Below are 14,788 nucleotides of genomic sequence, written 5' to 3' on the forward strand. Positions count from 1 at the left end.
ACACCACTACACATACACTAGACCAGCTAAAATTAAAAAGAATGACAACAGAAACTGTTCACGTGGATATGGAACAAATGGAACTGGCAAATTTTGCTGGTAAGGGTCTAAATTGCTATAATCTCTGTGGAAATACATTTGGCATTCCGTACCAAAGCTAATAAAGCTAAACCTGCTTAAATATTTCATTTTCACTAATTTTCATAAATATTTAGCTTGGGTAAAGTTACATAATAGTGAGCACCATCTCAATGATGGGAGGCTAAATACATTCTAGGACAAAACGGGTGTTAATTAACATGCCATTTAATCCTGCATACCAATTAGATGACATCAAGAAAGATTTAAAAAGCCAGATAATATTTTCCGTGTATCCTGGTAGGAATAACATAGTCAAAGAAATACTATAGAGGAGAAAAAGTTAAGAGTTCACAGGTGATGAAAGAGAAAATAGGAGAGAGAATAAATACTAGAATTTGGGCAATGTCAGAAGGTGTGCAGCAAAATGTCAAAGCATGCAACTTTGCTGCACTTTTAAAAAGGTTGTTAAAATTAACTTGCATCATTTAAAAGAGTGAGAGTTAAGGAAGGCATGTATCTACCACCTGCTGATGCTATTTAAAAGATAGCAACAAGTTAGATGACACAGGATTCCTTCAAAGGGCAGCACAAGAAACACTGTCACAATAGATGTAAGGCAGCAGCTATCCTTGTGCTACCAAATCATTATGCTACAAAAGCAAGGTCAATAAATCTATGCCCAAATTCCTTGCCTAAACAGAGTAAATCACTTGAAATATCAGTCAGTGATCTTGAAATAGCACCGTATACTATGACTGCCATATTATTCTAATAAAATACTATCAAACAGCCGTCTGAAGTTTGGAAACCAAGTAGAAAGCTATAGGCTTAATGACACTGCAGGCCTCCTAAGTTTGGGATTCATCAGTTAAAAATAGTTCATGATGCTTTACATCTCACAATTCATTGATCTCATGCTTACTACTGGATTAATCCTACTACTGGTCAAGTCTTAGAATGAATAACTCCAACTCCTTAGGAACTACATTTCTTATATCATTTACTACAACAAAATACATTTTTAAAAAACTCATATAAGCAAAAATCATTACACAGTTAAAATACTAGTATTATATATAAATACCCAGTTACTCATTCCTTGCACAGTATTTTAAATTATAACAAATTCTGTAAGATATTTATTCAATACTCAGTAAAAGTCTTCTATGTGTTAGGTTCTGTGCTAAGTACTCAGGGATACAGAAATGAGTATGATATAAACTGTTCTAGAAATTAGTCTAGCACATGGTAGTAAAAACATCAGCCGATTACAATAAAATATGCTAAGTATTATCCCTCTTAACTAAGCGCCACTTAACTGCCTCAGCATTAACCAAAGCTGTCTATTTCCATGCCTGCTGCTCTTGGCAGAGGAGGCTTCATTCTAGCACATTCTCACACTTTTGCTCCTATGAATTGAGCTTTTTTTTTTTTTTTTTTGGTGAGGAAGAATAGCCCTGAGCTAACATCTGCTGCCAATCCTCCTCTTTTTGCTGAGGAAGATTGGCCCTGGGCTAACATCTGTGCCCATCTTCCTCTACTTTATACGGGACGCCACCACAGCGTGGCTTGACAAGCAGTGCATCAGTCCACGCCCGGGATCCGAACCTGAGAACCCCGGGCCACTGAAGCGGAGTGCGTGAACTTAACCACTACGCCACCGGGGCAGGCCCCAGTTTTTTGCTTTTTATCCTTACCAAGAGTCAGCTGAGTTTGTTCCCAAATTTGTTTACGACAGTTTCACTTTCTATTGCAATTAAATAAATATTATTTTAAAAATGATATGGGAATGTAAAACAGTTTTATTCTTATGAACACTGAGTTGAATGTTAAAAGTTAAAATGTCTAGGCAAGATCAACAAAGATTAGTTACTAAAACAAAGTCCTATCAAATTAGGTGTGTGGAAGTCAATTGTAAAGGACTGCAAAAAATAAATAAATAAAATAAACAAGGATTCTGTCCTCAAGACTGCTTTGCCATCCTAGTCAATATATTATGGTTTTGGCAATGTCAGCTAAGAAGGCATCTACTGGATCTATAAATTATATTTAAACACAAAGGAAGACGTGATTAATACTTGAGAGAAAATGGTAAAACGTGGGGAGAGATCAAAAAGGCTTTTTGAATGGGAGATGACAGGGAATTGTGCCTTAAAGGGTTAGAATTTCTAAAAAGACTTTAATGATAATAAAGATGGCTCAAATAATTTGTTGAATGTTTAGTCAGTGATACAGAAGAGTGAGGAAGAAATGATAAGCAATAGGTAAACAGAAAAACTGAGAATCTTCAAAAATATTAAATATAAGGTGCCTCCCCACAAAAAAGGGAGGAAGAATGATATTATTTTAAATATATCGTATAGCTAGTACAAATCTAAAATAAACGCTAACACTTACCATTACCTGTTTTAAATCAGGTGATAATCATCTCCTGATAATAACCTCTCCTGATTTAAAGTTTCAGTAGAAACAAACATTTATAGTGGTAATACCTGTAAAAGAATTCTCCTTGCTGGCCCCCAAAGAGGGGAGGGGCATGAGATGTAGTAGAGACTTTAGGAATTGCAGTGGTTGCTACAATTCCAGTGTTAATTGCTAATAATACAATTCCATTGTTAATTGCTAATATTTAATTAAAACGTAAATCAGAAAAGGAGACATTTGAAGTATAAAGACATACTTAAAAGTTAATATTTCAAATATTTCAAATCTCAAACACACAGGTAACAGACATTTTACAAAGTTATATCTTGCAAAAATGTTTTAAAAAATTCATTTCAAATTAACTTTTATTTTTGCAAAATAAGAGCTCTAAAATTTTGATGCAGAAAAACTATGGAGCGAGCCAGATCTCACCCAAAAATCTGTTCAGTATTCAGCAGTGGTGAAACCATGGCTCATAGCCACAAGGCTGACATGAGAAACAAAGTAACCAAAGTTTCTGAGCTCCTTTTGCAGAGCAACAGGAAGACGGCTGATAAAAGAGCAGCTTGCTGACAGTCCCCCTCCACCTGACTAACCATCCTGCAGGTGCATTGAGAAGCTAAAACAACTGATCATAAACTTTAGACATCACAGACTAAAAATATACCACACGCAACACAGAGAACCCCCTCAAAGTCGCACATAGGACCCATGAAGAAATATGAAAGACAGTAGCGCCTGTGTAGAAGACTCTTAAAACTTCAGTCCCCAAAGCGCTCCTACTCCCTCTCCTACCCAAAACCCTGGATAAAAACCCCTAACTTTTTCCCTTTGGGGAGGTGGATTTGTTTTACTCACATCTCCTTGTTTGGCTGTCATTGGATAATACACCTTCTTCCTTGCTACAATTCTCACATTTTGGTGATTGGTTTTGCTGTCTGTTGGATAAACAAACCTGAGTTTGTGTTCGGGTTCACTGGGAAGGAAGATTCTGTATTTTTTTAAAAAATATGCCAGTATATTTGAATATGAATGGTTAGTAGACACTTTGAACCCACTTGTATCAGAAGTGGTGCTCCTTAAAATGCAAATTATGAGCTCTATCTCATACCTGGTACTCAAGTAGAATCTAAGAGGTTGTAACCTAAACATCCACATTTTAATAAATTTCCCAGGTGATTGTTATTCTGAACAATATATTTTAAAAACAACTGCCTTCCAGTTTAAAACTCCAACTTTCTAATTAACTATAAAATTAAAAAAATAAAAGTCCTTCTAATTGAATGCTACTTCATGAACATCCTGCCAGTCTGCTAAATTTAAAATGTCCCAAACAAAATACATTGCATGTCCAATCACTGTATGTACATTCTTCTCTTAGATTCCCTACTTTAACATTACCATCTTCCCATTTCCCCTAATTTTCAATTTCTCCCAGTTTCTACTTTATGAATCTCTTCTGGATTGACCGCTTTTATTACATTTCCACCACACTGACCTAGTTCAGGCTTTTATGATTGCTAGACCAGTGGATCTCACCTTTGGCTGCATATGAGAATCAGCAATTAAGCTTTTAGAAATCCTTCTGCCTTGGCCACACCGCAAACTAATTAAATCAAATTCACTGGGGGTAACAACCAGGTGGAACTGCAGAAAAAATATAGGACACAAGCTAACTTTTAATTTCAGATAAATAATAAGTAATTTTTGAGCATAAGTATGTCCCAAATATTGCTTTTTTATTTGCTAAATAAATCTGGCAACCCCACGTTCAGGCATCTGTAATATTTCAATCGCTGAAATGTGTGTACAGGATCAGCAAGCGAAGTATATATCCCGTTGTGAGTTGGAGTTTAAAAATTTTGAAAGCTACTGCTCTAGACCAGATGTCAGCAAACTTTTTCTCAACCACAGATAATATATGTAAATGGAAGAGTATGGCCATGTTCCAATAAAACTTTATTTATAAAAAGGGGTGGTTGGCCATATTCAACCCATAGGCTGCTGACCCCTAGTCTAGACTATCAGATCATTTTAGAGGCTGCTAAATTATAAAGTAGGTATCATTGTAAAGGCAACAATTAATTTTGTGATTAAGAAAAAGTATTTAAAAATTTTTGAGAGGACAAGGAAAAAAATCACATACATATATTTTAACTAAACACATTAGGTTAATAACAGACTAAGCTGAATTCGTGATGTTGAAAGCATTGCTTATTTGATAACTGATAACACTTAGAGAATCTCAGTGATAAAATTAGAACCTGTTTTTAAGAAAAATTAATGCTAGTAAGTGTTCAGTGAAATGGGTATTCTGATATAGTGCTGGTAATAATGCAAATTGTTCCATTTTTGGAAAACAATTTGGAAAAGTTAATCCCTTAAAGAAAAAGAAATTGACTTTAAGGTCTCTGTGTACTTGCTAAGAATTTTTCCTGAAGAAAAATCAAAAATAGAATAAATAGATATGCATAGTGATAAACTGATGATAAAAACTAAAATAGTCTCTAACAGGAAAATTTTTAAAGAATATTTTATAGCTATTAAAACAGTTTTCTAAGACCATTCAATGAGAAATCTTTATAAGGAAAAATCATCAAATACAGTTTTAAGTGAAAGAAAGGGCAGAATTAGATGCTTAGCATGAACCCATATTTGTAAAATTAAATAAACAAATAAGACATTATAGACATTAAAGATAGGAAGAAAGTTTTAACAGTGTTCATCTATATCTTACAATACTTGCGGTTTACTCAAGTTTTCTAAAAAGTTTCAACTTTTAGTCAGGAAAGTGCAAAAGGTTTCCAAAACATTCCTCTAGGACAAATTTTTATTAACTCTGTTTATATAAAATCACCACCAATAGTCCTAGAATCTGAGGGCATTTGGACTGGACTGATTGAACAATCTGGAAAAGAAATACCTGAAAGAGGCCAGATTGTGAGTAGGAGTCATAATACAGAACTATGGAACATAATTTAATGGAAAAAAACTAAGAAACAATAATTTGTGACACAAAGATTAGGTCTAAAAATACGAAAACCCTTAAGCTGTGTTACATTTAACTCACTATGAAACAAAGAAAGCATCATCACCAACTGAACCAGAACACTATTGTTTGAGCTTGCAAACACTATCAATCTAGTGTCTTAATGACCTCAACAAAATGTCTTTAATGCCTATACACTTAAGTCACAATAATCTTCAAATATATTAAAACAGAAAGAAAATAGCATGTGCCAAAATTGCAACGAGATGTAAGATGAACTAAGATTGCAAAATCCTCAGTTAATAGACATATGGTTCATATTTGAAAATTAAAATATTTCAGATCTTGTAATTTTAAATGACATTAAATGAAGTTTCTAATTGCTCTGAGAGTCTGAGACATCTGAAATTAAAACTTGGTGATTGCTGCGCTATTCATAAAACAAAAAAAAAATGATTTCACAGTACTGTTGAAATACATTTTCTAATATGATGAAATAGTAAACTGGTCTTGCTTGCTATACTGCTTGGAAAAATCCCTTCCAACATTTGGAAAATCATAAGTCAAAAGTTTTGCAGCCATTGGTTGGCACTGATCAATGACATTTGATTTCCAATATGGAAAGGGACCATGAAATACAGCAGAGCTACAGAACGTACAACTTACTGAATATTTAACACAAAAAACCTTTGCTAGGTCAGTTGAGGGTTCTGGTATTTATATTTGAAAGAAATAAGCATATTTTACAAACTTACTTGATTTGTATATTAGTAGCAAACTAACTGGCATTATTATTCTTAATTGCATATGCTTTATTTCACTGTTTTATTTGAGATGCCTGTAATCAAGAATAGAAATCCAAAATGTAATATTCCCCAATGTAGATCCTATTTATAGTAAAAACATCTATATACTCTTTCTGAAAATTTTTGAAAAGCCCTTGAGTTCCAGAATAGGAAATTGCAAATTGTACTGAATTGTGAGGTCTTTATTTCTTCATTTTAGGAATCTTACAACCAGTGAAAACACGGAAGCAAAACTTTACAGCTCCATGCTCACAAAAGTAAATTTGAGACTAGAAAGGCTTTTGAAGGAAAGTGGAATTTTGTTTTTAATGTTTCTGACCGAGAGTAATTAAGTCTAAAAATGAAGGAAGCCTAGTACTTAAAAGACCCGTGCTTAGGTGCAATCTCGATGTCTTTTTGTATTGACTCAAAGACAATGATGCCATTCATACTTTAATTACCTCTGATATTTGTTTTTCTAAAATATAAACAGAGCTGACCACACTGTGACATCTTTTTTTTTTCCTAAAGGAGACTCAAGATACTAATCATCTAGCATGTGTGGGATGGAGGTGTAATTTAAAGCAGGGTTTCTCAGCCTAGGGACCATGAGATCTTGGGCTGGATAATTTTTTATTGTGGGGGCTGTCCTGTGCAGTGTAGGATGTTCAGCGGCAGCCCTGGCCTCTACCAACTAGACACCAGAGGCCTCTCATGCTGCCCCTCCTGCCACTTGTGACAACCAAAAATGTCGCCCAACACTGCCAAGCGTTCCCTGAGGGACAATTATTCCTGCTTGCGAACAAATGATTTAAGTCATCTTGTCATTAGAAAATAAAATCCTACAAGTTCAAGAATGATAACTCATGAGAAATTTAAGTAAAAGAGATTTGATCTAGAACAATGGCCCCCAATATACTGTAAATGGAGACTCCTTTCTAAGGTCTATGATTACACTGTCCACAATGGTAGTCCCGAGCCACATACAGCTACAGAGCATGTAAAAATGTAGCTAGTGCAACTGAGGAACTGAGCGTTTAGTTTTATTAAATTTAAATTTAATTAATTAACTAGCATCCAAACTGACATGTGCTCTACGTGTAAAATACACACCAGATTTCAAAGATTTAGAAGGAACAAAAGAATGTAAAATATTACTTTAATAATTTTATATTGATTACATGTTGAAATAATATTTTGGATATAATGGGTTAAATAAAATATTTTAAAATTAATTTTACTTGTTTCTTTTTCCTTTTTTTTAATGTGGCACCAAGAAAATTTAAATTTACATATGTAGTTCATATTACACTTCATTGGTTAGCATGGTCTAAAACATTTGATGATCTGTCCAAATAGCTACTGACTATGAAAACATATAATACCAAAAAGTTACTAGGAATTCAGTGAAATATCTCAATGATTTGATATTTTACTAAATCACAAAAGCACTCACAAATAATGCTTAGTGCCCATGGAGATTTCTGGACTTTCCGAAATATCTCTGGCCTAAAGTCTGAAATACACTGGTCTAGAATTCATATCACAATTGGTGGTAACATGAAATTCATAAGCTGAAAAATATTAATTCCTAGAATCATGTTTCCAATGATCTTTCTTCAGGTAATAACGAGAACAGACCAAGAACAGAGAATGGGAAATCAGACTGGGTTACATAGCTCAGCACATTATTTCGCTTACACAAAAAAGTATTTGCAAACCCCAGTTTAAAGCGTGTGTTCAGAAGGAAAGACTGCAGATGCTAATTTAATAATTATAAAAGGCAGTTTGACTTCAAGACTACACCAATCTCATGACTGTGCATTTTGTGAAACAATGTGTTTACAGGTTGTATAACCTAAATACTTATAAAGTAGTCAATTCTCTATTCCTATTCTGGTTTATCAATTCAAAAAGCTTAACATTATTTCTCAATCCTTTTAAAAGTAGAAAGAATGCCACAAACCCTTTTCCAGAGATTATGAACTCTGGCTTAATTAAATTATTAGAAAGATTATACTCATTGGAGTTATTAGTTTCTTTTTGGGGTGAATGAGAGTAAAAAGAGAGTTTGAAAGATGAGCAATCTGCAGGGCCAGAGGAAGCAGAGTTCTGCAGGCTGTGCTTGGCACAAAGTTTAAATTAATAGCTTCAGGGAATGCTTTACAAAGTAGGAATCACTCACTTAGCAAAACTTGGCCCAACAGCGTAATTGCAAAAAAAAAAAAAAAAACGTTCTGGAAGAAAAAGCACCCCAATTTAAATATTTTAAACATAGAATTAACCTTAAAGACTGTCTAGCTGGTACATCTATTTATATATATTTTATACCACAGAGTTATACTGAACAGTGAGATAAACTGCTTGCATACCTGGGAGGAGCTGTTGGATAAATAATTTTTATGTGTTGGAATGTTAAATCTTGATTTAAAACCTGCTTGATCCATGTTCTCAATCCTTGTCCAGAATCACCTGATGAATCACAAAATCCAGATTAAGATAAAACATTTTGACAATACAGTATCCCTAAAAGCAGTATATAACTTTCATGTCACACAGAGGCTGGAACAAGGAATAAAAAAAACCTCCATACATTAAAATAACTGTAGAGAAACCAATTTATCAATGTGAATTAATTAATCAGGCATCAATAGCTACGAATAATTTTGATTATTTTGCTCCTAACTTCACCATTTATCACTTTAAAGACCTTGTTCAATCTTGAGTTTTAAATTTCCTCATATAAAGTGTATAGCAGGAACAAATAAAGTCAATCAATTTTTCTAAGAAAAAAATTCTTTCTATATCTGATTTTAAACATTGTCATTTCTTATCTTACTCTTAAAAACAGTAAATTCCTAACGTGCTTATAAACTTTTATAGTTGGAACAGCCTAAATCAATTTCTTGGTTAAAATAATAAAATCCTTCAAAAGGCTATTCAGCATACTTTTATTTTTAACTTCAAGAATGAGAATTTAATCTTGATAATGTGTTTACATGACTTAAAATAATGATTATACACCCCAAAGCTGAAAAATAACCAAAATTCATGCAAGAATTAATGTATGTATGTTATTTTCATTAAAAAAATGGAAGGAAATATAGGTCTATCTTATGTGGTCCTGAAGGGGAAATTTTAAAGGTAACAACTTAAATTTTTTAATCAATTAATTCATGAAGACATCAATTCAAAAAATATCTGTTGAATACCTATTAATGTATCAGGCACTGTGCTCACTGTAGAGAGGCAATGACGGGTAGGTGAGGGGCAGAAAGAGTCCCTACTCTCGTGGATTATATAGTTCATTGTGAGAAACAGACCTTAGTGAAATAAACATATACATAAACGCAAAAGACAAATGTAACCATGCAAAGATGGGACAGCTGGTGCTACCAGGGTTTATTATATGCAGAATTGACCCAGTTAAGGGGTTCAGGGACAACTTCACTAGAATATAGGCTCTGCAAGGCAAGGTTCATTTGTGTTTTATCCATCCAATTATCTGTTCATTTAATGCCTAGAACAGGACTGACACAAACCAGGCATCCAATAGATAGTTGTTGAATGGTTTGAACTAAAATCTACAGGATGGTGAAAAGTGAAGTGCCGAAGGAAAGCTCATCTCAGATAGGATATGGCAAAGGCTAAGACCCTTTACAGGAAGGAGCAGCACATCTGAGAAGGAGAGAAAGAGCAATGAGTGCAAGATGATGCTAGAGAAAGTATAGGGACTTGACAAATTCTAAGAGCATAGGGTACAGTACTTTCTGGACGAAAAGTGGCATGCTTCTAAAGATCACTGTGTGAAGACAGAACTGAAGGACAAAAGTAGATGTGAGGAGATCAGTTAGGAGCCAAGTCCAGGTGACGGATGCTTAAACTAGGGTGACAGTAGTGCAATATACAGAATAGATACTAGAGATATTTAGGAGAAAAAATTAACAGAAATTGGCAATAGATTAGTTATGAAAGGTCAATGGTGAAAGGTTTCTAAGATAATGGTGAGGTTTTTGGCCAGGACAACTGGGTGAACAATAGTACCATACACTGAGACAGGCAGCACATGAAGTATCAGGCCTGTACACCTCGCGTGTGAGGTACCTCTATGTAATGTACATAAGGTCCTATACCAAGGGTTGAGCAAATTGCAGCAGGCTAGAGGACAAAATCCAGGTCCTTAAGGGCCATAGCTAAGAATGGTTTTTACATTTTTAAAGAGTCATAAAGAAAAAGAAGAAAAGGGAAGGGAAAAAGAAAGACAGGTGAAAGGGACCATATGTGGTCCACAAAAGTTAAAATGGTTACTATCTGACCCTTTACAAAAAAAATTTGCTGGCCCCTGCCCCACTCTACCTTGACACTGGTCCCCTTCTGGATACCCTCTCCTACTCCTCTCACTCCAGGCACACCAGCCTTACTGCTGTTCCTTGAATGTCAAGGAGCCTACCTCAGGGCCTTTGTCCTGGCTTTTCCCTTGTCTGTAACATCTAACCCAATGTTCGCACGATTTACTCACTAAGTCCAGCTGCTGAGGTGTCACCATCACAGTGAGGCCCGCTTTGACCATGTTATTTAAAACTGTAATCCCCATACCTCCCATCCTCTTTATCCTCCTTTGTTTTATTCCACAGAACTTACTACTGTCTATTATATAACATGTCCTCCACTAGAACGTAAGATCCACGTGAGCACGGTTTTTGTTAGTTTTGTTCACTGCTGAATGCCCAGAACCTAGAACAGTGCCTTGCACAGTGGCCATGTAACAGATATTTCTTGAATGAATGGATTAATGAATGAATGATTATTAGGTGGTTGTATAAACACGTGTAGAATTCAATGGAGACCTAAAATGGAGACAGACATTTGTGTCACCTGTACATAGGTAAAAATTGAATCTGTGGGCTTGTATGGAGTTTAGCTGGGGGCAAAAAATGACAAGTGAGAAAGAGAAGAGGATCTAGGACCAAATTTTGAGGAACCCAACATTAACGGCCAGGTAGAGGAAGATGAGTCTGCAAAATAAACCAGAAGGAGCAAACAGAGGTAGAAAGAACCAGGAGAGTGTTTCAAGAAGAAAGCTGAAGGCTGCTGACAGTTCAAATAAGTGGATGACTGAAAAATGTCCATTACATTAAGCAACATAGAGGTTACTGGTGACTTTAGTAAGAGCTAACTCAGTCAATTCGCTGAGACTTCCTATATGAGGAGAAAGCAAGACACACATGGTTTGGGCCAGCATGAACCTTATAGCTTGGTGTAGAATACAGACATTAAATTAGGTAATTACAAATATGATGAATACTATTGAAAGGAGAACCACAGTGTCCTAAAGACACTATATAGACACCATATAACAGAGTGAATTAACCTAATCTTGGAAGCCGAACAAAGCTAATTAAACTATCATTTGTTTTTATCATCCTGAAAGAAGGTACTTTGATTATTTTAGGGGTAGGAAAGGCTCAAATTGTATTGACTATATATTAATTTACATTCCCATATGTTCTTCTATGGCTGCCATATCCTAAAAGAGAACCTCAAGCTTTTAAGATTTTTTTAAAAAACAAAATCTGCCTCTAAACACATTTTTTCAACCTTGAAAAGTAAAATTGAATGGTACAAAACATCATCCATCCATCCATTCACGAAGCCCACTTTTGAAAAAGCTACCATCTTATTCTAAGAGTATGGTGAAACAGTTAAAATTGGTTTGCCCCATGCGGATTAACCAGAAGCCAAACATTTCCTATAACATAACCACATGTACTAAAGTCTACAGTCATACTCCCAATAAGAATTTTATTTACTACATTGGAGCTCTAAATATATAGGAATTGCACTATATTTGTAAAATTGGCAGAATTCTTTGTTCAAAGTACAAAGGGAAAAAATATATATAATATACAACTCTGGGTTTCAGAGACATATAGGTACAAATTACAAAAATGTCAGTGATTTGAAATTGAAAAGAGTAAGGATAGTTACTTAAAGCAAAGTGGTCCAGGGAAAAAAAATTTAGGAGGATTTCCTAAAGATATTGTGAAATAATTAACTTATTAAAAAGAGTATAGTACTGGGGAATTTCTGGGTGCTTATAAATGAACACCCTTGGAGCCCCAAATAGTACTAGTAATAGTCTCCTAGTTGTAAAGCATTGCTCCCATCATAGACATCTAACCTTCTAAATATATTTCATCAGTCAAGTCTTTCCCTTTAAACATCTTTGGCCCCCTTCTTCCCTATTTCCAAAATGACACATCCTAGTTCAGAGTTTTTTCACCTTACGCCTCCAGAGCACTAATTTTGGAGTCAGAGAGATCTGAGCTCAAATCCCAATTCCAACACCACTCATGGTAATAGTCAAGTGACCCTGAGCAAGCTGTTTAACCCATCAGGGACTCATTTTCAAAATGAGAATACTTCCCACAACTGCCCATTTCTCCACCTTGTATCTTTCCAATCTCCTCCACTATCCAATCACCACCCTCTTTACAAGTTTCAGCTCAAAGACCACTTTCTCTGTTAAATCTGACAAACTCTTCATCTTCCAAATGCCTTAATAATGCCTAACCACAGTTTTTTCCTTACAGTTCACTTGGCACTAAATCACGCACCATCTCGTGATCTTCCATCCACTGCTGACTCAAACTAATCGACTTGTTTTTGTTTTTAACTTTAGGTAGGCCCCCTGAGGACATTGGCTGCATCTCATTTCTTTAAAAAACATTTCCCAAGAACTTACCCTGGGCCAAGCACTAGGGAGGCAAAGATTAAAACAAGGGTCCTTACTCCCAAGGGGCTTGCAATCCAGTGGGGAAGACAGATATGTCATTACAGATGAGCTTAAGAAACCCTGTACAGAATTAAGCACATATTACTAAAGGCAGGAAGTGGAAGGAGAATATGTGTCCCTGGGACTGAGTTGACTTTGTGTTGTATCTTGGGGACTTAATGACAAGAGGAGGAACGAGGGGCATAAAGGAAGGAGGTGCAGAAAGAGAGCAAAGAGAAAGGCCCTCCAGCCCTGGCACAGTGCCTCACAGAAAGGACACAATAAATATTATTTAAGTTAACTGTGAATCTCAATTGTCTACATGAGTATGGGAGACTGGAGAAAGAAAGCAATGGCAAATAACGCACTGCGGTTGAAAACTCAAATCATTAATGACTGACCCTGAAAAGTACTAAATAATTTATCTGTCCCTAGCGGAGGGCTTACCTTGCTTACTTGCTCTGTCTAAACTAGGGAGGAGAGCGATGGGGGACAGCAAGTTGCAACGGAGAGAAGGATGTGGATGGAGTGGCGGGACACAAGGGCTGGCAGCGAGGACGGTGGGCCAGTGACCGCAAGAGAAAAAGGAAGACAAGGGGGGACGGCTGGGGACAGGTGACCAGGCCCGTGGTCCACAGCCGCGGGGCCAGCGAGGGGAGAGTCACCCTCTCCGAGCTCAGTGGTCCCTAATGGGGCCCGGGGCCTCCTCCACCGCAGCAACACTGGGGGAACCGAGAGGAGGACGTTTCCCAAGCTGCAGAAAACCAGGACGTAAAACCAGACTCCACCTGAGCCGTGCAGGAAGATCAGAGAGGCGCTGTGCCTCCCGGCCGGCGACACCATGCAGCGCTGCACGCCAAGAGAAGCCGAGGCAGCCGCCATCGCTGCCGCCCGGAGCTGATTTCCACAGGCCCCGCCCCCTGCCGCCCCGCGGGCCCGCGCACGTAGGCACGCAGGGGGCGCGCCTGGAGACGCGCATGCGCATTGGACTGGCGCTGTCTTGCCTCTGGATCAAGTCTGAGGCAGTTCTAGCTGTACTGTTTGTTTTCCCTAAGAATAGTGTACAAGTCACAGCTTCTGTAAGGCCAGTGGATATGTTTATTTGCTGTAGGATTTTTAACTGCAGTCCTAAAACTCAGGGTGAGCTTTATTTGGAGAAATATTGGTGTTATTTTGTTTAAAATTTAACAGGTATAGCCATATTTCTCCTTCTATTTTGGGACTTGAACAGGATGTTTTTAGCTTTTCACGTAACAGGATAAGACAGCCATAGAATAATAACAAATCTTTGTGTAGTTTTTAAAACTAGTTTACAAAGCAAATCTAATTTAAAGAGGTATCATTTCAGGCCCATGAAGATGACTGTTATTGGAAAAACGGAAAATAAAATGTTGGTGATGATGCTGAGAAATTGGAACCCTCGTGCATTGCTGATGGGCATGTAAAATGGTGCAGCAGCTGAGGAAGCAGTTTGGCGGTTCCTCAAAAAGTTAAACAGAATTACCATATGATCTAGCAATTCTGCTTCTTGGTATACATGCAAAAGAAATGAAAGCAGGGACTCAAACAGATACTTGTACACCAGTGTTCACAGCAGCATTATTTGCAATAGACAAAAGAGAGATGCAACTCAAACGTCCAATGATGGATTAATGGGAAAGAAAATGTGGTCTATCCATACAATGGACTATTATTCAGCTTTAAAAAGGAATGAGATTTTGATACATGCTACAA

At 36.5% G+C, this 14,788-nt stretch overlaps 1 protein-coding gene across 1 annotated transcript in view; it reads right to left on the reverse strand.

Moving 5' to 3' along the window:
• LYPLAL1 (lysophospholipase like 1) overlaps nt 1-13,954 on the reverse strand; it is a 38,256-nt gene extending 24,302 nt beyond the window's left edge. Inside the window, exons 1-2 of the mRNA XM_058533689.1 lie at nt 13,843-13,954; nt 8,652-8,751 (exon numbers count right to left, since the gene is read on the reverse strand). Of these exons, the coding sequence (XP_058389672.1) occupies nt 8,652-8,751; nt 13,843-13,936 (194 nt within the window). The 5' untranslated portion in view covers nt 13,937-13,954. The remainder of the gene's footprint in view (nt 1-8,651; nt 8,752-13,842) is intronic.
• Nucleotides 13,955-14,788: the final 834 nt, after the last annotated feature.

The sequence above is a fragment of the Diceros bicornis genome, chromosome 38 (assembly GCF_020826845.1).
Source record: "Diceros bicornis minor isolate mBicDic1 chromosome 38, mDicBic1.mat.cur, whole genome shotgun sequence".
Taxonomy (NCBI): Eukaryota; Metazoa; Chordata; class Mammalia; order Perissodactyla; family Rhinocerotidae; genus Diceros; species Diceros bicornis.